Source organism: Pagrus major, chromosome 3 (assembly GCF_040436345.1).
Source record: "Pagrus major chromosome 3, Pma_NU_1.0".
NCBI classification, from domain to species: domain Eukaryota; kingdom Metazoa; phylum Chordata; class Actinopteri; order Spariformes; family Sparidae; genus Pagrus; species Pagrus major.
Window position 1 is genome coordinate 5,266,240 of NC_133217.1, and position 23,231 is coordinate 5,289,470.

The 23,231-nt window shown below is 40.5% G+C and overlaps 2 protein-coding genes and 2 non-coding genes across 5 annotated transcripts; all 4 read right to left on the reverse strand.

The window, feature by feature from the left end:
* Nucleotides 1-701: 701 nt before the first annotated feature.
* Nucleotides 702-7,957, reverse strand: LOC140993432 (polyadenylate-binding protein 1A-like). Its single transcript, XM_073462859.1, has 14 exons — nt 7,189-7,957; nt 4,998-5,191; nt 4,526-4,641; nt 4,070-4,209; nt 3,870-3,964; nt 3,640-3,777; nt 3,200-3,295; nt 2,742-3,108; nt 2,419-2,529; nt 2,170-2,309; nt 1,958-2,042; nt 1,611-1,741; nt 1,350-1,449; nt 702-1,111 (listed from the first exon to the last, which is right to left on the reverse strand). Exons 1-13 carry the CDS (start codon nt 7,379-7,381, stop codon nt 1,357-1,359), a joined length of 1,899 nt encoding a protein of 632 aa, XP_073318960.1. The 5' UTR covers nt 7,382-7,957; the 3' UTR covers nt 702-1,111; nt 1,350-1,356.
* LOC140994141 (small nucleolar RNA SNORA5) lies at nt 3,419-3,555 on the reverse strand. The gene has a single exon (XR_012178708.1). It is a non-coding gene; the product is annotated as a small nucleolar RNA SNORA5 (small nucleolar RNA).
* LOC140994142 (small nucleolar RNA SNORA5) lies at nt 5,460-5,596 on the reverse strand. Its single transcript, XR_012178709.1, has one exon. It is a non-coding gene; the product is annotated as a small nucleolar RNA SNORA5 (small nucleolar RNA).
* A 2,646-nt stretch (nt 7,958-10,603) lies between the features above and the next one.
* Nucleotides 10,604-21,643, reverse strand: LOC140993621 (14-3-3 protein beta/alpha-1-like). 2 transcript variants are annotated; one of them, XM_073463115.1, is made up of 6 exons: nt 21,546-21,643; nt 18,863-19,173; nt 14,342-14,468; nt 12,621-12,781; nt 12,156-12,251; nt 10,604-11,963 (listed from the first exon to the last, which is right to left on the reverse strand). In XM_073463115.1, exons 2-6 carry the CDS (start codon nt 19,157-19,159, stop codon nt 11,901-11,903), a joined length of 744 nt encoding a protein of 247 aa, XP_073319216.1. In that variant the 5' UTR covers nt 19,160-19,173; nt 21,546-21,643; the 3' UTR covers nt 10,604-11,900. The 2 variants fall into 2 exon arrangements, with proteins under 2 accessions (XP_073319216.1, XP_073319215.1); XM_073463114.1 differs by lacking the exon at nt 21,546-21,643 and adding an exon at nt 20,849-21,192.
* Nucleotides 21,644-23,231: the final 1,588 nt, after the last annotated feature.

Genomic DNA, 23,231 nt, shown 5'->3' on the forward strand with positions numbered 1-23,231 from the left:
ACCCCTGTAGTTGAACCACCTTCAGCATTAATAAGATGGAGATAAACACATAAAAAATGATCATCCAACAGAATTAATTATACTGAAATATCCCATTCAGCATGAGTACTTTTACTTATATTACATTAAGTGTATTTTGATGCTAATATTGACTAGCAGCATTTCCATCTGCTATCATGTCTCCATTATATACTAAATTAATGAATACACTCACGGTTTAGCCCATGTTGTTAAAGTCGCTACTGTTACAGAACTACTACAAAAACGACCTGGCTATCTTTGCACCAGCGATAATACAACTTGAAAACACAAGGGGTATGCTAACCAGCTAGCCCTAAAATCATACTAGCGGTGTTGACAACGGCACTCCCTTAGTCCCCAAGCTCCCAATTTCAACCGCTTGCTACACGGCTAACTAAACTAACTAGCAAACAGCAGCTATGGTTAGCGCTTATTCTGGTGATATGCTGCCTCCCGTTTGCTTTGAGTATGAATTTGCCAATTCTTATGCTGTATATGGCACCTTTAAGTAAAAAGGTGACTTTAACTTGTAACGGTATTTCCTCACTGTGATATCGCTACTTCTTCCACCTCTGATAAACACATTTGGGAACTCCTACTACTATCAAGTTGGTGTGAGTGATAGGAACAGTCTTATTCTGACCTGTAATGATCTGTAAACAGCCAATAACAGACAAAGCTTTTTTTTTTTTTTTTTTAAGTTTTATTCAAGCAAGCAAAGGTCGGGGGAAATTTCACAATAACAGGCCGCTACAGCCCAAACATTCAAACATTTGAAAGGGATAAAATGGCAGAAAGGAATGCTTTCAATCTTATTTTGTCAAAGAATTCTCCTCTAAAACCCCTCAGAAATTGGAACATTTTCTATTTTAACTTTTTCTCTTTTTTTGATGCATTTTTTATTATTTTAACTCAACAAACCAGGCCTGATGCTTCTGCTCATTTACAGGCCTGACTGGAGACTTGTTACCATTGGTTTTTTTTAATATATTATTTGACTTCTTTTTACTCTGTTTTATGTATTTTCAACTTTTTCGCTGTTAGATTCTTTTGTCCGTCGGTGAAGCTAGTCTCTCAAGGATCCCCACTCCTGTGAATACGAAACAAACATACCATCAGTGATATGGATTTTTTACCCCCACATTGGTAAACCTAAGACTGTTTGTATATGTAATGATATTAACGTGTGACGAGGCTTGAAAATTATTAGAATGCATAAGTGGACAGGTGAGTTCAATGTATAAGTAGAAAGTTCATCATGAGGAGCCATAATCTCCTGACAACACTGTGTTCTCTTTGTTAAAGCAGCTCTGGAAAACTAGTTGTACCTTGGATTCAGACACTTGGGACACCAGCTGAATTTGTCACAGTCTTCTGGGCGGCCTCCTTGGCCTGGTGGGCCTGAAGCACAGCCACTGCCTCATCCACCTAGAAAGAAAATAGCTTAATGTCATCAAAACCACAGCATCATGGTGGTATTACCTCAAAACGCCTACAAGATCCACTTTTTCTGTGTCTTACAGAAAGTACTCTCTGCACTTCCCTGTCCTGGCAATCTCTTGTCAATATCAATGAACTTCAGTACTGACCTTCGAGCGGAGAGACTCTGGTGACTCAAGCATGTGGAGCAGCTCGGAGTTGTCGATCTCCAGAAGCATGCCAGTGATCTTTCCTGCCAGGCTTGGGTGCATGTTCTGGATCAGTGGGAAAAGACGCTCACCTAGAGGAGTACACCGAGGATTTAAGACAGGAAGTGATTTACATTCGCCATGGGCCAGTTACTGGGATAATACCTGTGTGTTGTATACAATACACAAGACACCAGGTATGGTTTTCTTTGGTGGGACAGAACTTGTTTTGTTTGCACTGGGTCGAGTGAGAGGCCAGGGATCAATGTTGTCAAGCTAACATGGAAGAGCTGTTTGCTGACACTTACCCAGCATCTGCTTCTGTTCCTGTGGTGGAGCAGCAGCCAACATGGAGGCGGTCAGAGGCTCCTGTCCCTGAACATGAACAGCAGGCTGAAGGGAAGGACACAGGGAATTCAAAGTCAGACAGGAAATTTTTAATGCACATTGAACTTGAACTTTCTCTCACGTGCAGGTCAGAGTTGGTCAGTTGGTCTAACAAAGAAATGCGCATTCCTACCTGCTGCATGGTGACTTGTGGCTGAGTCATGTGCTGCTGGGTGTTGCGGACTCCTGCAGCATACTTGTACTGAGGGACTCCACGCACAGGGGCGGCTGCTGCAGCAGCTGCGGTGGCTGGTCGGGGCCCCATGGTCTGAGCTGCAGCAAGAGCGATAAACATTAAAACAAGGACACAAGCAGCAGCCATGCAGGTGAATGACTTTGCTTTGCAGTTAAACTGACTGTTGACTGAGTATAGGGGACTGACCGACACGCTGGGTGGACATCATGCGTGGCACCTGGGAGTTCGGTCGCATGCCACCAAAGGTCTGAGGGCGTGGTGCTGAGGGCCGCATGGCACCCGGCATGTTCTGGAAGTCTGAACATACAAAAACAGTGGCTTCATTTACACAAGTACAAACAGGGTTTTTTGCTTAATAATGTCTTAATGTTCTTTTAAAATGAGGGTGGTTCGGGGTTCGTTCAACAAGTAAAATTCAAGCTCTTTCAAGGTACCTAAACCAAATATTAAGTCAAACATATTCCTAACCTTGATAACATAACAGTTCAAATTCGAGTCCAGATACTCACGTTGTGGCCGGACACCTTGGGTGGCCCAGCGTGGGCTTGGGCGGAGCTGAGCCATCTGCCCAGCAGCTGGGTAGTAAGCAGCACGGTTCTGAGCCTGAGGTATGGCTGCCATGAAATAGCCAGAGGGCGGGGCTGGCTGGTAGGGATTGATGACTGGGTTTGGCACAGCACGCACGCTGGCCATGCGCTGCATATACTGATTAGTCAGGTGGGCTTGACGCTCCTCTTTGCGCTGGGCCAGGGCCACGTATAATGGCTTGGTGGCTACGATGCGTCCGTTCATTTCCGTCACCGCTTTGGTGGCCTCTTCTGGGGATGAGAAGCAGACAAAGCCAAAGCCTTTGCTGCGACCGCCTTCCATCATGACCTGAGAATTAGAAAGTCAAATGAAACTGAGAAATGAATCTGGATACAGATGTGAAACATTAGAGAAGATAAGTATACTTGTGAGGTCATACCTTTGCACTGGTTATTGTGCCAAAGGGTGAGAACTCCTTTCGTAGACGTTCATCGTCAATTCCATCATCAAGGTTCTTCACGTACAAGTTGACACCCTGAAAATAAGACAAAAGTAGTGTTAACTTTTGTGTTAGCTTTTCAAAACACAAAAGTGTTTTCGGCAGGAATAATCCAATGCAAATGGACTGAAAAATGTCACTTCATTGTTTCTCTAATGTTATTGTCTGTAGTACATATTTATCCCCAGAATCCATGATAAAGAAATGTGGGGCCCATGAACTACAGAGTCACTGTTGCAGCCATTTTGGCCAGTGCAACCTACTAAGGAGAGAGCACTGAATTTGACAAAGCTGCAGTCTTTCTATATGCTCGACCAAACAATATGACTGAAGGGAATTGGAAACTATGCCCATTATTTGAATTACAAGACGAAACAGACCTGGTAGCGAGTCATGCGGTCTTGTTTCATTTGCTCGAATTTGCGCTTGAGCTCGGTCTGTCGCTCCACCTTCTTCTGGGCGCGGCCAACATAGATGAGCTTGCCGTTCAGCTCCTTCCCGTTCATCTCATCCACTGCCTGAAACAAACAAGAAAACCAAGTTAGCCCAGGGGCAGGAAATGGTGGACGTTCTGAGGTGGTCAGCAGAAAATTGTAGCTACAACTCTTACCTTCTGGGCGTCCTCGTGCCTCTCAAAGCTGACAAACCCAAAACCTCGAGACTTTCCGCTGTCATCAGTCATGACGCGGATGCTCATGGCGTTTCCTAGGCAACAGAGAGAGAACCTTTAATGAGTATTTTTTGCCCGATAATGTTTTACTGCAGGGGATCAAACCGCTGTCTACTCGAAATATGGACACCCTGACTGACCGTATTTGTTGAAGAGTTCCCTCAGCTTTTCATCATCCATGTCGTCACCAAAGTTTTTAACGTAGACATTTGTGAACTCCTTGGCTCGAGCACCCAGCTCAGCCTCACGTTCTTTGCGAGATTTGAAGCGGCCCACAAATCTGCATCGAAATGGACATAAAACTGAATTTTGATACTAATACACATTAACTACACTAAATGCAGGAATAATAAAAATGTGGTGATTCTCACAACTGTAAGGTCAATTGTGTGCGTTTAGTAAACTGTTTGAATAGAATTCAATGATGATGTTGAAGTAGCTCAGTCATCTTTGCAAAGAAACATTGACCGAAAGTGCTGAAAGGGCTCAAGCATCATTGTGCAACCTTCAAACTTCAAGATCAATTCAACAAAGTTTCCATGTCATACATGAGTCGGCACCAAAACAGTTTCAAACTACTTAAAACATTCACTTACACTTTTCGGTCATTGAGCAGCATGCCATTCATTTTCTCAATGGCTCGTTCCGCTGCCTCCTGAGTCTCAAAATGCACAAAGCCGTAGCCTTTAGAGCCATTCTCGTCACAAACCACCTTAAAGAGAGAGGATACGTGCTGTCTTTTAAGCCTCACACGCACATGCAGTAACAGGATATTAAACTTGGCCTGTCTGCTGGATCACACCTGAAATATTAGTCTCCTCTTTTAACCAGACTTTATATTGTGATGTTCCTTAGATTGAAAGACAAGCGAAGTTCAGAATTTAATTTCAAATTATATATCATATCATGATATATCATATCTGCTGGGTTATTGATTTGTTAGTGCAAACAGTTCTAGAATAATTACAAGAGCACACACACGCCTGCACTCACAATGCTTTACCACAACAATGACAGTGGACCTCCTCCCTGTTCAGGGCGGATACAAGTAGGCCACTAATCTCTTACCTTGCATGACAGGATGTTGCCAAAAGCTGAGAAAGTGTCGTACAGGGCTTTGTTGTCGATTGACTTGTCAAGATTCTTGATGAAGATGTTTCCCACACCGCTCTTTCTCAGTGACGGATCACGCTGCGACCACATGATGCGCACGGGCCGCCCCTTGATCACGTCAAAGTTCATGGTGTCGAGTGCACGCTCAGCTGAAGGAAGGAACACAGTATGAATATCTGTTAGGTTATAAAGGTGGGGTTGGTAGTCTTGAGGGGGTTTCTTGTGCTTAATGAATGATGGGAAACTGAATAATGTCAGAAAACTGGATCTTCAAGTTTCTCTACAGGCAAACCCCATTTAGTACGAAATTAATGATTTATGAATAGACAAGACTAATGTTAACGTTAGTGTTTTCTACATATTAGGCAGGAATAATCCAGTGGACTGAATAGTGTCCTATTATTCATTTATTAATGTTTTTGTCTGTAGTACATATCTATCCCCAGAATCCATGAAGAAGAAATGTGGGGCCCATGAACTACAGAGTCACTGTTGCAGCCATTTTGGCCAGTGCAATCTACTACAGAGGGAGCACTGAATTTGACAAAGCTGCAGTCGTTCTATATGCTTGACCACATATTATGACTGAAGGTATTAAGATGATCTCTAAAGAAAAAGATGGTCCACAGTCCATGCTTTGATTGTGGTTAAAAAGTTACATCCATCAGTGTTAATCAATTATTCATCAATAAAATATTTCTGATCTGATTCTGTTTACAACACTGTTCAAGGTATCGGCTTCCTTTTAGTCAGTTGCTCCAGAGCAGCATGACAGTAGGTGTGGCTGCATTCATCCACTTCCCCTTGTCTAAATTTTCAAACTGGGCCCTTTTTGGTCACATGTACACCAAGAAAACTGCATTAGCAATCTGTGATAGCTTGCAAACTCAGACCAGTAGAAATTTTAGAAACTTTAAACAACAGAAGCAGTTAGTTCTACAGATAAATTGGGGGTGACCTTAAACTATCTGCATCACCTAAGGCTGCATTTAAAAAATATTTACATTATAGATTAATTTGATTATTACATATTCATTGACTGATGGATAGAGAAGATGTCAAAAATGTTGATTTACAATTTACCTACCTGTCCAAGTTGATAGATTGATATTGCTTGTTTTGTTTTTTAAAAAACAGCAGAAACCCTAAATATTCAGATTACTATCATGAAAAGATAAGACAAACAACAAATATTCACATTTTTAGGCATTTTCACTTATAAAGTGACTTAAATCATTAAACAATTACATTTTTGCCACTCGTCTAATCACCACATCATCTTGTCATTTTGTGTTAAGCAACCATTGCTTTATGGTGGTAAGAAATGTATTTTTCCTATCAAGAAAGATTTTTCCATCAATGTGATGGAGTATTCTTATTTGTCAGGCTTTTAATTTCTTGAATAAACAAAACAAATCTGTCAATTTCGGTCTGGTTTGAGAAAGCTTACCATATCATGTTATATATTGTTAATGTCACCGGTATATAAAATGACATAGAACATGATAGAGGATTGTAACTGAATGGCCCCACCCATAATACTTGGCATATTAAGAGACTGAAAAAGCCACAACAGGATATATCTCAGTAAAAAACACAGAAACACACCCAAGTGAAGCAGATGCAGATTTAGATCAGTGCTCTTATCAATAGTAGACAGAAAAGACTTTGTGGAGGGGAGACATTTGGCTGTTGGGCATGCATGACTAACATATTCTAACATTTTTAGGAGTTGGCATAATATTTTTTTTTTTTAAATCTCTTTACACATACAATGAATGTTAATATCAACACAAAACTAGCAAGCATTCAGGGTGGATACAATGAAAGTACAGTGTCAGCACTTCAGGCTGAACAGTCAGGGTGTTGTCCTGACAGAGCAGAGATAAAACAGACATTGACTAGTCAGCTGGCAGCGAGCTAGCTAAGCTAGCAGCCCACTGCTACATGACTGGGGTGGGCAGGGCAGCGCAGACAGACATGGTGCTTTTCTGCTACGCCACTGCTGGGAGGGTTCAAGTGAGGAGACCCACCGACAACATGTCGGCCGCAGTCACGTGTAGAGAGGAAGAGGCGAGCTTTCACTTGTCATCGACTGTCATTTAAAACGAACATGATTTTTTACACACACTGATAAAGTACCCACCGTCCGCTGGCTGTTGGAAGTTGACATAGGCGTATCCGAGGGAACGCCGGGTGATCATGTCCCTGCAGACCCGGATCGACAGGATGGCTCCGGCTGGGCTGAATTTCTCGTACAGCATGGCCTCTGTCACATCTTGATGCAGGTCCCCGACGTACAGGGAGGCCATGGGGTAACTCGGAGCACTGGGGTTCATATTCGTAGCCTGTGGATGCTAGAAAACTGCTCGGACGAAGCTTAATTTTCTAAAAAATAAAAAAAAAAAGTTTTCCACCAAGATGTCTCGGTTCCCTAACGGTCCCTCGCGTCACGTCAGCTCGGGGCAGAATTCTACTGGTACACGTTAGCAACCGTCGCCCTGTGAGTTGGGGTGCTTTAGAGTAAAAAATTAAAAGGTGAATATTAAAATGGCAGACTATCGACTTGTAACGGGATTAAAACTGTCACTCAGAGCTGACACACAATGATAAAAGCAAATATAACGTGACTTGGCGTCGCTTCTGTACCAGTAACACGTCGACTGTCACTTTAGTCGTTCCGATTTTTTTAGGCAGCCCCTACTTATACGTTACCGTCCGGTCCTCGGATGTCTACTCCAGCTTCACCGACTTGTTACAAAAAAAAAAAAAAAAAAAAAAGAATATGATTTTTTGGTTGTTTTATGTTTTGAGATTTTTTTTTTATTTTTTATTTTTTTTATAGAATGTGTGCCGAGCGAGCTCAGGAGCACACACGCACTCACACACCACTAACAGCCGGGGTTGAGGGGGAGGAACCAACGAGGAAGTTGCTGCTTATATACGAGCGGCCGCGTCATCGAAATGGACCAATCGCCTTGCAGTATAGCTGGAAAAAAAAGTCAACAAAGGGGCGTTGACCACAGCTGTACGCATGATGATGAAATCATGTAAAAACGCAGTGTTAAAGGCTGAAACTGAAGCCAGGACAGTATCTGAAATGTCTTCCCCAATCATCTGTTTGATCAAGATGGTGGTATCAAATTTCTACTTAAATGTGACTCCTCTGTTGACAAATTCCTATCAAGTTCCCAAATTTCCTTAGGTAAGCACTGACATCTTGGTTATTAGCTTACAATCATAGCTTTTCACCCCATAGCTACTTCACATGTTACAATAAAGACATCCTGTATAAAACTAGGACTCTATTTTACCACACATGGTTTAATAATGGAATTCTGACATTGCAATTCCAGAAAATGCCCTTAAACTTTCACAAAACTCTGGTGTTGCAGATTTAACTTTTAATTTTGGGTATGAATGTATGAGGAATGTTTATATTGGTGGAACTAATACTGCCTAAGAGAATTGCTCTAGCAAGAATATTAGTTATGTCACTGTCCCTTCATCTAGATGTTTTTGATCTTCATTACTCAATGACATACAGTGGGAGAAAGCATGGGAAACTTGTAATAAATACTGTATTAATAACAAGCTTAAGGAAGTGTAATGTGAGAGCCCAAAGGTAGCCATTTTGTACTGCCCCGATGAAGGCCTTAATGGTTGAAACACGTAAGTATGTTTTTACTGATGTTGTGATCCAGCACCCATGATTCATAAAAAGGCTTTTTAACTTATAACCTTCTTGAGTGCCTCAGACTTTTTCGGCGGTTCTGAAAGAACAAGATCCAAGCAGCAGAGGGACACCATTTTCCACAACCGAGCAGCACTCCTTTTCTTTTTTAACTAAAGCTTAAGGAAATGTCCTCTAAGATATTACATGGAATCTACCCAGTACAATTCAAAACTGGACATTGATTATAACTGAGTATTTCTCATGTGCTCTTTCAGAATGTTTTGGTTTGATGTAGCTAACTTTCTGAATAAGAAATTTAAGACAGATGTTGAGATACTTGTGTTTGATGTAATGGTGTATTTTAGTCAACATAAGATGGGAAATATCATGCTGTATATTAAACAACTATTTGTCATTAATAGTATATTATTAATATATTATATATTGTTATTTTTTGGAAAAGTCCATATTCATAAGAAAAAGTGGACAGAATCCAACTTTAACAATACAGCACCTCCATATCAGATATTAAAAACAAAAAAGCTAAGACATTCAAGTTATTAAATGGATATTTAATATGCTTGTGAAAACACATGAACGCTGACATTGAGAATATAATTATCTTTTTGTTTGTTTTGTGTTGTTAATGTGTCTGTTTCACTTTTGTAATTGAACCTGTGAACAATAAAGTCTTGGTATTAAATAAATAAATCAAAGGCTGACATTGACTTACTGTATTGACCACAGCATTCTATTGTTTTGGGATGCTGCATGGGGACGATCCCAACTATGGTTAGGATCTAGGAGCAATGGCCATAATCACACAATCATCCCTACAGCGAAATAGTGTAGAGTACTATGAATGTCAGGGGCTGGTCATGCCTTAGGTGTGTCATTTTACAGCAACACCACTCATGACATTCCTAATTTGAGAAGCCTTTATGGTCCTTCAGCAAATGTGTTATGCATGATTGCCTTATCAGCTGCTGTCTGAGTAAGAATGAAAGCACATTATTCACTCCACAATGGTGGTTTTCAGGCCACTGATTACAGATGAATTGCTCGCAAACGTCAATAAAATGGGCCTAATGATATATAGTACAATGTGAAAGGCTTACTATGGCTTGTATGAGGTTAATAACAGCGCGCTTATGTGGCTGTGAATAGGAATAGTTTGACATTTATTCAAAAATCAAATCAAGGCATCTTGTCATCCCTCATGTCACTTACTTTTTTTGGATGCTATTGGTCGATCAAGGTTAAAATGAGGAAATAAGCATTTTCTGTGAGATTCATGGTGAATCCACATGCATCACATGGCCCTTCACAGCCATTACCATCAGCAGAGGGCAGTGTTGTCACTGAGAAGGATGCTTCCATCTGAAGTCTGCAGCCACTCTCAAGGTGCCATGCATCTTAGTTTAATTCACCATAACCAAGGAAGGCAACGAAAATAAAGCTAATATATACACACAATAAAGCGGGATATAAAGTTATTAAAATGTGCTCCACTTTGCGCATGACCAGAGTGGTTACAAAAGACGAGACATATACTAAAGTATACTGTACTTTTTACCCCACTCCATTTTTTTGGTAACTTCAAATGAATATTTTATCAGCATTCTACATTCTGACAGTCAAAAATGCTGTTTATCGGATCTGATAATTTAGTTGACCTCTAGTAAACATACTATCGTATATTATCCTTCAGGACAAGTTAGCAAGTCATGAGGGTGCAAAGGGCCTTTTGGTTTTACCATTATAAATAAATCAACATACAAAAACTGTTAGTTTCAACAGTTATAAATCAAAGTTGTCCCACATAGCAGTGCAGATTTGAGAGATCATGTTGAGAGAGCACACACACACATTGAGGACAGCACAGTTGATTTCAATGTTTTAATTCCACTTACATGAAACCACATAACCAAATGACGTACTCCGAGTGTAACTTCTGAATCCTGCATCCCATCTTTTTTAAACCAATACACTGTAATTAGAAGAAACCGGCACTACCTTGTAACTAGTAAATGGTTGTAACGTAGCTTTCTACCAAGTTAATTTAACAAGTTTATATTTAGCATGGTCCTAGCTTGTTGTTTCACAATGTTCTTTCAAGGAAGGTATAAGTTATTGTAAACCACCCTGGTTGAAGCTAAACCTTTAGCACAAATTGCCAGTTTTAAAGCACAGCTAACCCTCACACCAGACTACTGAGAACCACATGCGTTCCAGGAGTCAAAAAGGAATAAAATACAAAAAAAGAAAATACAAAAACACCTGAATAGAAAAGAGTAGAAAGCCATGTAAAAGCACATGGCAAAAGTATCCTCTGCACTGCCTAAAGATAAAATATCAAAAAGTTACAGTATCAAGCCATTTCGTCAAGTTGTTCACTTTATCGTAGGCTGTCCATACCTTGTCGTGTGTTATGGGAAATTGCAGGAAATTATAGCCTACACATTTCACTGAGAGTGAAACGATGTCAGTAAAATGGAATGTAATCCTCTCAACCAAAGTTTAACCACCATTTTCTTAAAGTGGCCATTCATACAGAAAACCTTCCCTATGCCCGAAAGCACATAGAACCCACTGAGACATGGCACATGGCATCAAAACACAACCCACTGCACCAGACACTGAGCAATATGGTAACAGATCTTTACCAGATTAAATTCTGCCATCCATACACTCACTGCTATTGCCAGATGAGACGAATGGCAGGGACCGTTTTTAAGGTTTACATGCTTCAAAGTGTCACAAAGACTGTAAATGTTGAGTTCAAGTAAAAACACACAAATGATCAAAATGGCATTTAGAGGGGTTTTTTTGTTTGTCGTTTTTGTTTGCTACAGTGATCAAGGTTAAAGAGCATGGGGCTGATTTAGATGTAAAGGAGGGATTTCAAGGGGGCTAAACTACGGACAAAAAAACCAAAACTGGTTCACACAATGAGTGTAATGTTATAAAACAAAAGTTCTATTCCATTATCTTCTCTGTGGAGGTGCTCATACAATTAACACACACACTTCAATGTATCTGCACACACAAACTGTACTTTACACATTGTGAGTGGGGTGTACACATACATATCTGTGCATGTATGTGCAAACACATCCAGACAAACAACTTAGGCTGGTGAGAGGTAAAAATTTTGTGTTTTTGTTTTCTGATGTTCGGTGCTACTCGGCTGCCTGCTGTTCCCCATCCTCTCGTTCATCCTGGCATGTATCTGAAGTCCACAGCTGCAATAAAGCAAGGGAAACTGAGATTAGTGCACACAGACGAGCACAGGAAAACCCTTAACATCTAAAATATTTAGTCGAGTCTGACAAGTGATGCGGAACTCAAGAAAACCAGAATAGAGAGAAGGGAGAACAGAAAGTGGAAATACAAGACACGGCAGACACGCTGGGAGATGAAGACGAGACACTCACTGTCAGATTGTCACGGAGCAGCTGCATGATCAAGGTGCTGTCTTTGTAGGAGTCATGCTTGATACTATCCAGTTCGTTAATGGCATCATCAAAGGCCTGGAGGAGAAAGAGACGGCCATCAGTGCTTCCAAATGCAGAGTACAAGCATACAAGCAAATGTAAAATCAAAACGCAAAAAAAGGTTCTCTCCAGGATTTTAAGGTATAGTGGAGGAAGTAAACAAGCGTGCACAAAATGTGTAAACTATCAAAAAGTCCTCCTTAAGCAGGAGTAGTTTCTGTCATAAAAAACATAATTTTCATCTCTGCTTTCAAGTTAACTTCAAGTTAAAGACCACCAGACCCACATCAACCATCAACATATCATACTCTTCACTAGATTAATCTTTGAGAAGACAAAAAAAATGAAGACAAATCAAATGGAATCTGAAATAAGACAATCATCTGAGAAGAGAACGGTTCTTACTTTCTTGGCCAGCTCGCAGGCTTCTTTAGGATTGTTGGCAATCTCATAGTGGAAGACAGAGTAGTTAAGAGCGAGGCCTAGGCGGATGGGATGTGTAGATGGCATCTCCTCCTTGCAGAGATCATAGGCCTTCTCGTAGGCTTTTTGTGAACTTTCAACTTCTACGCACAGGAGAACAGACCAATCAGGAGGCAGATATTTCAAATGGTAAAAACAAGATTTTTTTAAAGGTTTGTCCACATTACTGCCCTGAATAGGAGTACACTCCACTGTGCACCACCTGTGTGTGTATGATGTTGCATGTTACTACTTTTTTCAGGAAATCACAACCAGCATTCGCAATATTAACACATATTAAGGATGCAAAACATCCTGCCTGCATATGGTTTAAATCCTTTAAAAGTGAGACACAAACATCCTCGTAGGGCTGCAGTTAACCCTCTAGGCGCCAAAGTCGCATTATTGCGACAGGCAACATTGCTCATTAAAACAGCCTGTATCTTTAAATCTACTGCCTTGTGCTGTTACTGCTTGCTACCACTAGATAGCCAATAGATTCAGCTTCAATCCTGACGTCATTTGGGGGTGTGTTTCTATGCAAAATACCTGAGAAAAAAAAGTTTGAAACCCGACACCGGCTGTCGGAGCGGCAGCGGCTAAGCGGGCAGAGTGGGAGAGGAGAGAGCCGCGGAGCGGTGGCGGAAGTGTGCTGGACAGATCGAGAGACAGATAGCGATTTTTGTAATAAAAAACAAAATGCCCAAAAGACTTTACAGTGTGGATGAGGTGCTTGCACAGATCTTTGCTGATCGCGATTCAGAAGCGGACGATTTGCCCTCTGATGACGATCGCTCATCAGAGACGAGTGACTGACGGTGCTGCAGCTGCACACACTGTCACACAAGCAGCACACGCTGATCACGGAGAGAGTTTTCTTTTCTTTTTACAAGTTAGATTAGGACATTTACTCCTATCAGATTCCTGTTCACTTACTCTGAGGATGAGAGGATGAAAAAAAAAAAATCTACTGTGTAAATATGTTCAGAATTCCGTTTTACTGACTTTTACCTGGTGACATACAAATTAGATTAGTAAATTTACTCCAATCAAACTCCTGTTCCTTTATTTTGAGGATGAGATGACAATATAAATATTTTTTTTTCTGTGTAAATATGTTCAAAAATCAGTTTTACTGAAAGTTACTTTCAGTCACCTGGTGACGTCACAATATGCAAATCAGATGATTAAATTTACTCCCATCACAAACTTTAGGTCATTATGAATATTTTTCTCATTTACACTATGAATTTATCTCTCATCACTTCCAAGCTACAGCCTTTTGAAATCTTACAATCCAAACGGAATATTTTCCTAAATAAACTCTGGCGCCTAGAGGGTTAAGCTTCGAACCAGGCAGTTGTTTGTCTGCGTGTACACAGGGTAAGTGTCTGGAAGCGCAGCTGCAGGCTACCGGTAAGCTAGCTGTGTCCTTTGAAGTGTTTTTATTGGTTGATTGCTGCTCTCCAACTGAACTATCCAAGCTAAAGGTGGCAAAACACCTGGATTTGCCATGGAGATAAAATGAGTGCACTATTTACAATTGATCAATAGTTACCGATGTTATGCTGATAAATCGGTGCATCACTAAAAAAAACGCATAGGAGAAAAAACCTCTTAAAAGGCTGCTACTGTTGCAGGAAACACAGGTATGTTATACTTGCCGGTTTTTGACTTTTCCTCAGGGGCCACCTCAGCCTTATAGCGGTAGTAGTCTCCCATCATCTTCATGTAGAAGACTTTGCTCTCATTCTTTTTGGCTTTGGGGATCAGATGATTTTCAAGCAGGTCCTGCAAGCCAAAGTGTGCAAACATTAATGAAACTAACATGGTATAAATAAAACTAATTTAAGAAAGGAAGACAACAACATATGAACTACAAAACTTTGATGGTAGAACACATTTGTTTACAAAACTGAAAGAGACCCTGAGTAGACTGCAGGGGCCTCATTTATAAACGTTGCATATGCACGGAAGGCGGCGTAAGGCACTTTCTAAGTAAACTTTGGGATTTATAAAAAACAAACTTGACAGGAGAATGCATGGTCCTCCATTGAATGTCTGACCCATGCATAAGCACATAAACCGGAGAAATGAGAAACGCTAGAAACGGTTGAAATTGATACGTTTGTGTAAAATACATCTAAATACTACCTCTAAGATATTATATAAGAGGAGGTACTTTACAAAATTGGACAAAAGCCATCCTTAAAAATGAATAAGCAAAAACCTGTTTAATTGGCATATACACACACAAAAACACGATTTAGGATAATAAATACAAACTAAGATATGTGTTTTTACAAAAATGGTCTGTAATAACTAATCAATACCTGTATGTTATGTAATTTATTCTCATAAATAAGAAAAGGTGCAGAATAGGACAAATTCAGTTTAAACTAATGTCATTTTCGATGCCTCAGCAATGCAGATATGGTCTTCTTTCAACTCTAACTCACTGACCAGTTGAGGTGTGGTGGAGATGCCAGGGCTGGGCGCACTAAGCTTGCTTGCTTTAATGTGCATGATTAACTCTTATTTAAAAAAAAACAAGGACCTGAGTCATCCGGTACATCTTTTATATCTGTGTCCCTCTCCACCCCCACTCCTCTCAGGAGGGATTCTCCACTAATTCCTGCCAGTTTCTTATCAACTTATTTTTTATTTTTGAGCCAGAGGCATTCACTGTGTCTGTCACATGTTGCGACTCAACGCCGTTGTTGCATTTTTAATGTCCATACTGTGAATTCCATGTAGGACATGCGCACTGTGTTAGGACTTTTGTGTGTACGCACTGAATCGTCCATACACCAACTTTTGACATGAATTTAATTTATAAATGAGGGCACAGGTCTCTGCCAGGTGTGTCTGGGGGCACGTGGGTGAGGAACAGGCAGTGCAGGGCAGGCTGCGTGTCCAGTGTGCATAGTGTGTGTATGCATAGAGTTGTAGAATAAAGTGGCAGCAATATTCCAAAACACCAGTGATGTAAAATGTCAATTTCAAAGTGGACATACTAACAAAAGGCTCCACCAACATTAACATGACCGACACGTACGTTGTTGCGATCAGTAACAAGATTCCAAACTGAAGCACTCGATTTTGTGGCCCCTACTAGCGAGTTAAGAGGAGCGAGGAGTTAGTAGTCAATAAAATCGATATTGTAAAAAAATTGTGAATCGCCAAGAGGTCCTTGAACAGACAGTCATAAATCTGCACAGAAAATATTAGGCTGATTAGTAGTAGGCAAGATTAGCTGCGGACAGATACACAGACAGAGACACACACACACACACACACACACACACACACACACACACACACACACACACACACACACACACACACACACACACACACACACACACACACACACACACACACACACACACACACACACACACACACACACACAAACGCATGATCCCCTTGCTCCAGGTTTTTGTCTGGCAGAGAATAAAAAAATGCAAAAATTCACTCTAGCAGTTGTCCTGTTAAGTTCAAAAGTTTGTGTCTTGGATTGGCAGCAAATGCAGGATGTATTCAAATACTACTATCCATCTGTACAATATTCAAACATCTGTTGAGGCAGGGAGCCTTCATTTGAATAAAGTATCGCTTGTCTACAGGGTAGAAAGATTTCAAACACGAAGCTTCAGCCAGTCTCATCGTCATGTGAATGCTCATGCACACCAAGACACAACACAATCATATCCAATATACTATGTGTAATTATTCATGTACAGAAGTACTTATTTTCCTGATTACTGGAGTAATCAATGGCACAGATTTTCGGATATTCACCAAGATGAACTGTGACTAAAGCAAAGCATTATTAAACTAGACAGGCTGTTTATGATCAGAGCAGCCATGTGACTGAGATTTCCACATTTTTTACCCAAACATGAGGTGTCCAGAAACCTGTGTACTCCCGACTCATTTTCTCATATGAACCCCAAACAATGCCTGGAAAATCAGGTCCAGACATTGTCTGGAGTTCATGAGACATCAATACTATGTTGTATTTGGACACATATAGGCAAGCAGAAAAGAGTATGAAGCAGCTACACTCTGTGCAACCTCAACGCACCCACAAGAAAGCAAATAACGTTGCAGGTAGAGACAAAACATAATGGAGAGAGAAACAGAGAAGACAGAAACAAAGGCGAGGCAAGCCAGTGTGTGTTCATAAAGGTTGACAATTAAAGCAACACTTTGTAATGTAGGCAAACTCTCAAGCGCTATTCTGAAGAATGATAGTTGATTTTTGAGTCTCATTTTCAGGTTGTCAAATAAATATATATTGGTTGGCCGACACTGGTATATCACAAATATATCGGAATCGACCAGGGTTTACGTTAGCCGGTATCTGCCGGTTGTTTGCCGGTTCATGTGTAATTGTCCGGCAGATGAAAATATCAACGGCCAAAATATATGCCAAATTAATAACAGCATATTAAATAAACAAATATTTTGTGACCTACACTATATTTTGCCAAGACAACTTTAATATAGACTTGTATTATGCAAAAATTTGGTTTTAACCAGTGCTATTTAGACATTGAGAGATTAAGAGGGTTTAATCATATGCAGCATTTTCTTTCTCTCATTGCAAAAGTGCGTCATCCCAGCCAGGGCGTTGACAGTATTTCTGCCAGAAAAAGACATATTGACATGATTCTGTGAGTCACATTTTTCTAGCAGTTTTTGGACTCCCATAGAAGTTAAAATATTCAGAACCCTTCAGCGCAAGTCGCAGAGCTGCACTAATCTGCTAATTCTGTTTAAATATACACTATTGCTATTTAAAACATATGTCTGCCAAATTGGCCATCAAAAAAACCCTCTGGTATTGACGTATATCGTGTTGATATCGACTGATATAAAAAGGTTTTTGGTTTTAAAGAGCACAATGAAGAAAATGATGCTTGGGTTGATTTATGATTATTAAATTTCAAAGTTTCCCATTTTCAGTGCATTGTTGTCACTTTAGAGACTAAAAGTTTACTGTTGAATATCCTGCCTCCATTAAAAATCTTTGTCACACTGCAAAAAATGTGTTCATATTGGTCGATATATTGATATCTGAATTTTTTACTCCCTAATATTGGTATCTGTATCAGACCAAAAAATTACATATCAGCTGATACACTTTTTTTGCAGTGATCCCTCAGATATCAAATACTTGCGACAGATTAGTAATGGTGGCAGGATATTTTACAGTTTAACTTTTGTTCTCTAAAATGACAAAAAAAAACCCACTGAAGCAGTAAGTTTCAAGGGGAGTATAATAATTAAAAATTACCCCAAGCAATCTTTTACAGCATTGTGTTCTGTAAAATAAGAAAAAAGAAAGTTCTCATATCAGACAACATATATGCCAATATCTGTATATCTTTGACAATCCAAATTCAGCCAACCAGTATATATTGATCGGGGTCTAAAAATTTTATTACTGCATTCCAGACCCCATGATGGTGCTCATTAATATCTCTCACCCAGTTGGCCGCTGTGTTTTGGCCAGCTACACATGTGCAATACTTCTTTTTCTCTCTCTGTCTCTCCTTTCTTAACATTGGCCGTCCTATTTTTTGACTTTATACTGGGATGACATCATGCACATGCCCTGGAAAAAGTACTGCAATTATAAAACCATCATGTTTTGAAAAACTCAAAGTAAAGCGCAATAAGTGACCATGTTTGCAGTTTGGGTACTTTTGTAATGGCAATCTATGGGGAAAATTGCTTTATGGGCCACATGGGGATTATTGTTGCAGTATCGCAATAGGCCACTGGGTCAAACTAGCCACAACATATCCAGCCCTCATAATACATCCATGTCCTGGCCAGGCCACAAGCACCGCAGGCAGGGAATAAATTGTACCATAGCTATATATACACTGTACAGCTGTCCCTGTAATCATAGTTATCAATGGTGATTTCCACATAACATCATTTTACATTTTAATGCCTACGTGGAGTTCTTCCTTTGAAAACTTACTTCTCACCTTCTGCCGCTCCCTCAACTAGAGTAGTCAGTTTTACAGCTTCAACCCAAAAGAGCCATCTCACCGCTAGAATTTTAACTTTGTTGCATATCTCATCGTCTTTCCATCCATTGATTCTTGTTTCAAACATTTACTCCCTCCATTTCCTGCCCCCTCTCCACTCTAACTGCTTCTTACCAGTACGCATTGGCAGACATCGTTCAGCTCACACTCGATCTTGGTCTTGTAATTCTTGGTTAACTCTCTGGCCATCTCGTTTTCAGCCTTCTGCTCCATGCTGGACAACACCCTCCAGGAGGACCTCTTAGCCCCCACCACGTTCTTGTAGGCAACAGAGAGCAGGTTGCGCTCCTCATTGCTGAGCTCCTCTTCACATTCTTCTGTACACTGCTTCATGAGGCGGGCCATGTCTTCATAGCGCTCAGCCTGCTCTGCCATTTTGGCTTTCTCGATCAGGTCCCCCTTGTTTGCCATGGCTCCTGTGTGGGCTGAGGATGGAAGGACAGAGGAGAGGGAGTTCAGAGAGGGCAAAACAAAAGAGGACAGGAGAGGGATTAGGAAGATAGACTAGAGAGCATTGGGGGAGGACAGAAACAAGGAAAGGAGCAACCTGATTGGGAAGTGGGGTGTTGATCATTTAACTTGAATGACTGAGAACTACGGTCTGCGTAAACGTGCTTGCCTTCCTGCCTAACCTGATTTCTAAAAGACACCCAGTTTCAGGTATACATGTAAACGCACATTTGAACACACACACTCACAAACAGAATAAAGTATAAAGAAATGAGTGGTGCCATTTACTTGGAGAATAACACATGGACATAAAGTCAACTAAAACATTTGGTACACTGGTTGGTCGGTGTTTCAATATTTTAAAATGCTTGTGAATTTTTTTTTTCATTGGCAAGTGTGTCTTGGGTATGTGCACACATCCATCCATCATCCATCCTTTTATTTTAGGTTGCATTATTTACAAACGCCACATATCCACTTTAATTAAATTTAAAATGCAAGTGATTTAAAAAAAAAGGGCTTGACCGATTTTTGGTCTGACCCATGATCTTGGCCAATATTCAGCATTTTTACGATCATCTGTGTAGGGTTTGTTTTTGTCTGATTGCCGATATAACTAGATTCTTTTTTATTTTAAATGCAGTGCTTTGGCTCTGATGCAGCATCCTTTCTCTGTTAGTGGTCACCACAACATTATCTGATGTCACAAGTAATAGCCGATCAGCACTGAATAGTCTGAATTTGCGTGCTAAAGTAAGCAAATAAATGAAGTGGACTGAAAGTTTTAAGTAGCAGAAACTGAAAAATACCTCAAAATGTACATAAGTACAGTAAATTGTAGTCAGTTACATTCAATCACTGGTTATTCTCAACTTTGAGAAAGTGGACATAAGATTTCTATTTTTCCTGTAATATCGGTTCCAATTATCGGTTATTGTTCTCCTGGATTACTAATGATTGGCATCAGCCCTGAAAAAAATCCTGATCAGACGACTATAAAATGTTGTGAAACACTGAAAAATACACATCAAAATTTCCAGGTGACCAAGGTGACCTTTTCAAGACAGTGTGCGAGGGCTGCATGCAACTCATGATTAATTTCATGATTAATTCATCTGCAGACTATTTCATGTATAACAATATCACAGAATAGGGAAAAAGGTCCATCACAATTTGCCAGAGCACAAACTGAGCTCCTCAAATTGAATATATTCAGTTATGACATGTGACAAAGAAAAGCAGAAAATTCGTACATTACTGAGGCTGAAACCAGTGAACACTCAGCATTTCTCCCTGATGGACATGAATTGCGTATCAAAATAGTTGAAAAATATTTTTTCTGTCAGTCGATTATTTGATTAATCGCCTTATCGTTCCAGCTGTATGTTACATAATTAAAAAAATATACGAATACGCAGAAGAAAAGGCCTTGAGAATAATACAGGTGTGGCATTAACCTATCAAGTATGATCAATACTGGTCTTTTGTGATCACACCCAATTCACTAGCTTTTTAAAAAGAAAAGAAAAAAAACAGGCTACTTCCCAGCTAGCAGATTTTACCATGTCTTTGCTTCACCTCGGGATAACTGAAGGATTGCTGCAGTGCATAATCAATCAACAACAAACTAATCAAAAAATGATTGCTTACCAGCTTCCTTGTACAAACGCAGAAACACCAAACTTATGAGACTACTTTTCCAAAAATCCCACGATCAGTGAGTCAGGTTCGCCAGCAAGCAGACACCTGCACCCTTCTGAGGAATGTCGGACACCCAGTTTCGCGTCACAGGCACACACCTGCCCACCGAGCTCCTACTTTACACGGCGCGAGAACAAAAACCCGTCGAAAAATAGTCTTCCTGTTAGCTTTGGCTTTAATAACTTCGATGTTTGTAGAGGGAAAAAAAAACGTCTAATTGCGCCGCAGGTGGATAAATATGAGACTTGTAGCCGAGTCAGTCAACCTGGAATCAAAGGAGCCTAGCTTAGTTCAGTCCGGTCCAGTTAACGCCCTTTTTCGCTTCCCGGAAAACAAACCAGGGCGCTTGGTTTTACGAGCACTGCGCGTTACTTTCACGTTGCTTTGCTTGAGAAAGCTAATTTGACACACCCGAAAGCTGCCTGCTAAACGCGGCGAGTAAAACAATTAGATGGGTTTACGTGCAGGGGAGCTTCCCCATGCAGTTGACACCGAACAATGACTGAGCAGCGGCGCATCACTGGTTTCCTCTCGCAGTAGAGGAAGCGACGATTAATGCGGGATTAAAATAGTCCACGGAGCACATTTAAAGTCCCCCCCCTCTAAAGTCCCACTGATTAGAAGTAGTAAATAAATGTGGACTGACCTGTGAGTGTCGTTACACGACGTTGTTCCTGCTTCCCGGCTGCACAGCTGATGATCTCTCCCGCTCGTCCACGGGGTTTCCCTCCAATCAAAGACACAGCAGCAGGGTCGCAAAGGGACGGTGACGTCACACACGGGTTGCTGGGGCGACCGAATATCTTCCCGAGGCACAATTTTTCAATAAACTCACCTAGTGGACACTTTTAATGATTTATTTATCAAGACGTCCCCGTGTATCGCAATCAGCCCAATGTCAACTCAATTGGTCGGCTAAATTAAGACAACAATATGTAAAGAACTCACTTGTTTGTGTCGACAAGGCTCATGGGAGATGTAGTCCGTGAGTTTTGTCTTCGGTATGACGAGAAGGAGTTGAAATTCTACAGGTGATTAAAGGAGCAGAAAGTGATGTTTGTTAAAATGGAGGCAGAGAAATGCATTCTGTATAAAGTAATTAAAAAAGAAATCCTTTATTGAAAAATATTACGGAAAAGGAAACAGAATCTAACCCGGAAGTGGGGCGTGGCTGGCTCGAAGCAGTCATCCTCCCCCTCCGTCTGCTACCGATACCGTCAGTTTCCCCATGAGATCATTTCACTGATATAACAAGGCGTATTATTGTGAAAGTAATGTGAAATAGTGCTTTGAAATGTCAGCCACCATTCCTGTTTATCTGGTCTTACAAACCGCTTTCTTATCAACCCCAATGATACCACACACTAATGACGTGCCCTGATCTGTCTTTAAAAGGGTTTCAACATGAAGTTGTGTGCGAGTGTAAGAGTGCAGGCAAGTCTCTGGGGTCAACCTCTAAATGTTGTTGCATAAGGACATGAATCATGTGTGTGACACTTGCTTATTAATGGCAAGTAAGACTATAGGGACTGTAAACACTGTTTTTCATTACTAAATAGAAATAATTACAAAACACCTCATTGCTCACACACACAAAAAAGCAACACGGGCCCTGGATGCTCCACCTAAGACAGAGAGCATGATTAGCTACTCCAGCTACAACTTGTTGGGAGAAAAATTGCTCAATAAGCAGGTTTCCTACAGGGTGTGCCTCAGTCCATTGACATTTGGGTGGGGCTATGAGTTGTTCTGAAGTAGGCAAAGGACTTCTGTAGGGAGTTTGAAATACTAGTTTCAGGCCTGGACAGAAATCATAGAAATATGGCAGTGCTGTAAAGTAAAAAAGACTTGAGTTGTTATCCTTAAAAGAAAAAAATAAGCAAGCAGTGGTTCATAATTTGATGTAAATGAACTGTAAATGTTTTAAGACACTGGCACATAAAACGTATCTATCACCAGTACAATGGGAGCAGTCTCTGCGGTTGTTTCCATCTCTTCAAACTGGAATATATGCCTGGAAATAGATGCTCTACAGCTGGTGGGGATCTAATTAATTCCTTCACCTAATTAAGATAACTAATTCATTTTGTGCAAGTGCACCCCTTTTTCCTGTCAGTCCAAACAGACAGGATATGACACACAAAGGAGATCTAGCAGATGTGTGTGTTTGTATGAATGACCATGTGTTGTGTTTTTTTCATTCACAAGTTTACAGATGGGAAGGAAGGCAGCGAAGGAACAATGTTGGCAATGAAAAATGTAGCTATGGCACTGACTTTATTTTTTGTTATTGTGAATGATTTTGAGTTTTTTTTTCTCTGGCTCAGTTGGT

Excerpts from the sequence above, each read along its gene's own strand:
- LOC140993432 (XM_073462859.1), bottom strand. The coding sequence starts at position 7,381 with ATGAACCCCAGTGCTCCGAGTTACCCCATGGCCTCCCTGTACGTCGGG. Across the intron at positions 3,965-4,069 it reads GGAACTCTTCAACAAATACG|GAAACGCCATGAGCATCCGC; the intron begins GTCAGTCAGGGT and ends TCTGTTGCCTAG. Across the intron at positions 1,742-1,957 it reads GGAACAGAAGCAGATGCTGG|GTGAGCGTCTTTTCCCACTG; the intron begins GTAAGTGTCAGC and ends GTACTCCTCTAG.
- LOC140993621 (XM_073463115.1), bottom strand. The coding sequence starts at position 19,159 with ATGGCAAACAAGGGGGACCTGATCGAGAAAGCCAAAATGGCAGAGCAG. Across the intron at positions 14,469-18,862 it reads ATGTCTGCCAATGCGTACTG|GACCTGCTTGAAAATCATCT; the intron begins GTAAGAAGCAGT and ends TTTGGCTTGCAG. Across the intron at positions 12,782-14,341 it reads TGAGGAAAAGTCAAAAACCG|AAGTTGAAAGTTCACAAAAA; the intron begins GCAAGTATAACA and ends TCCTGTGCGTAG.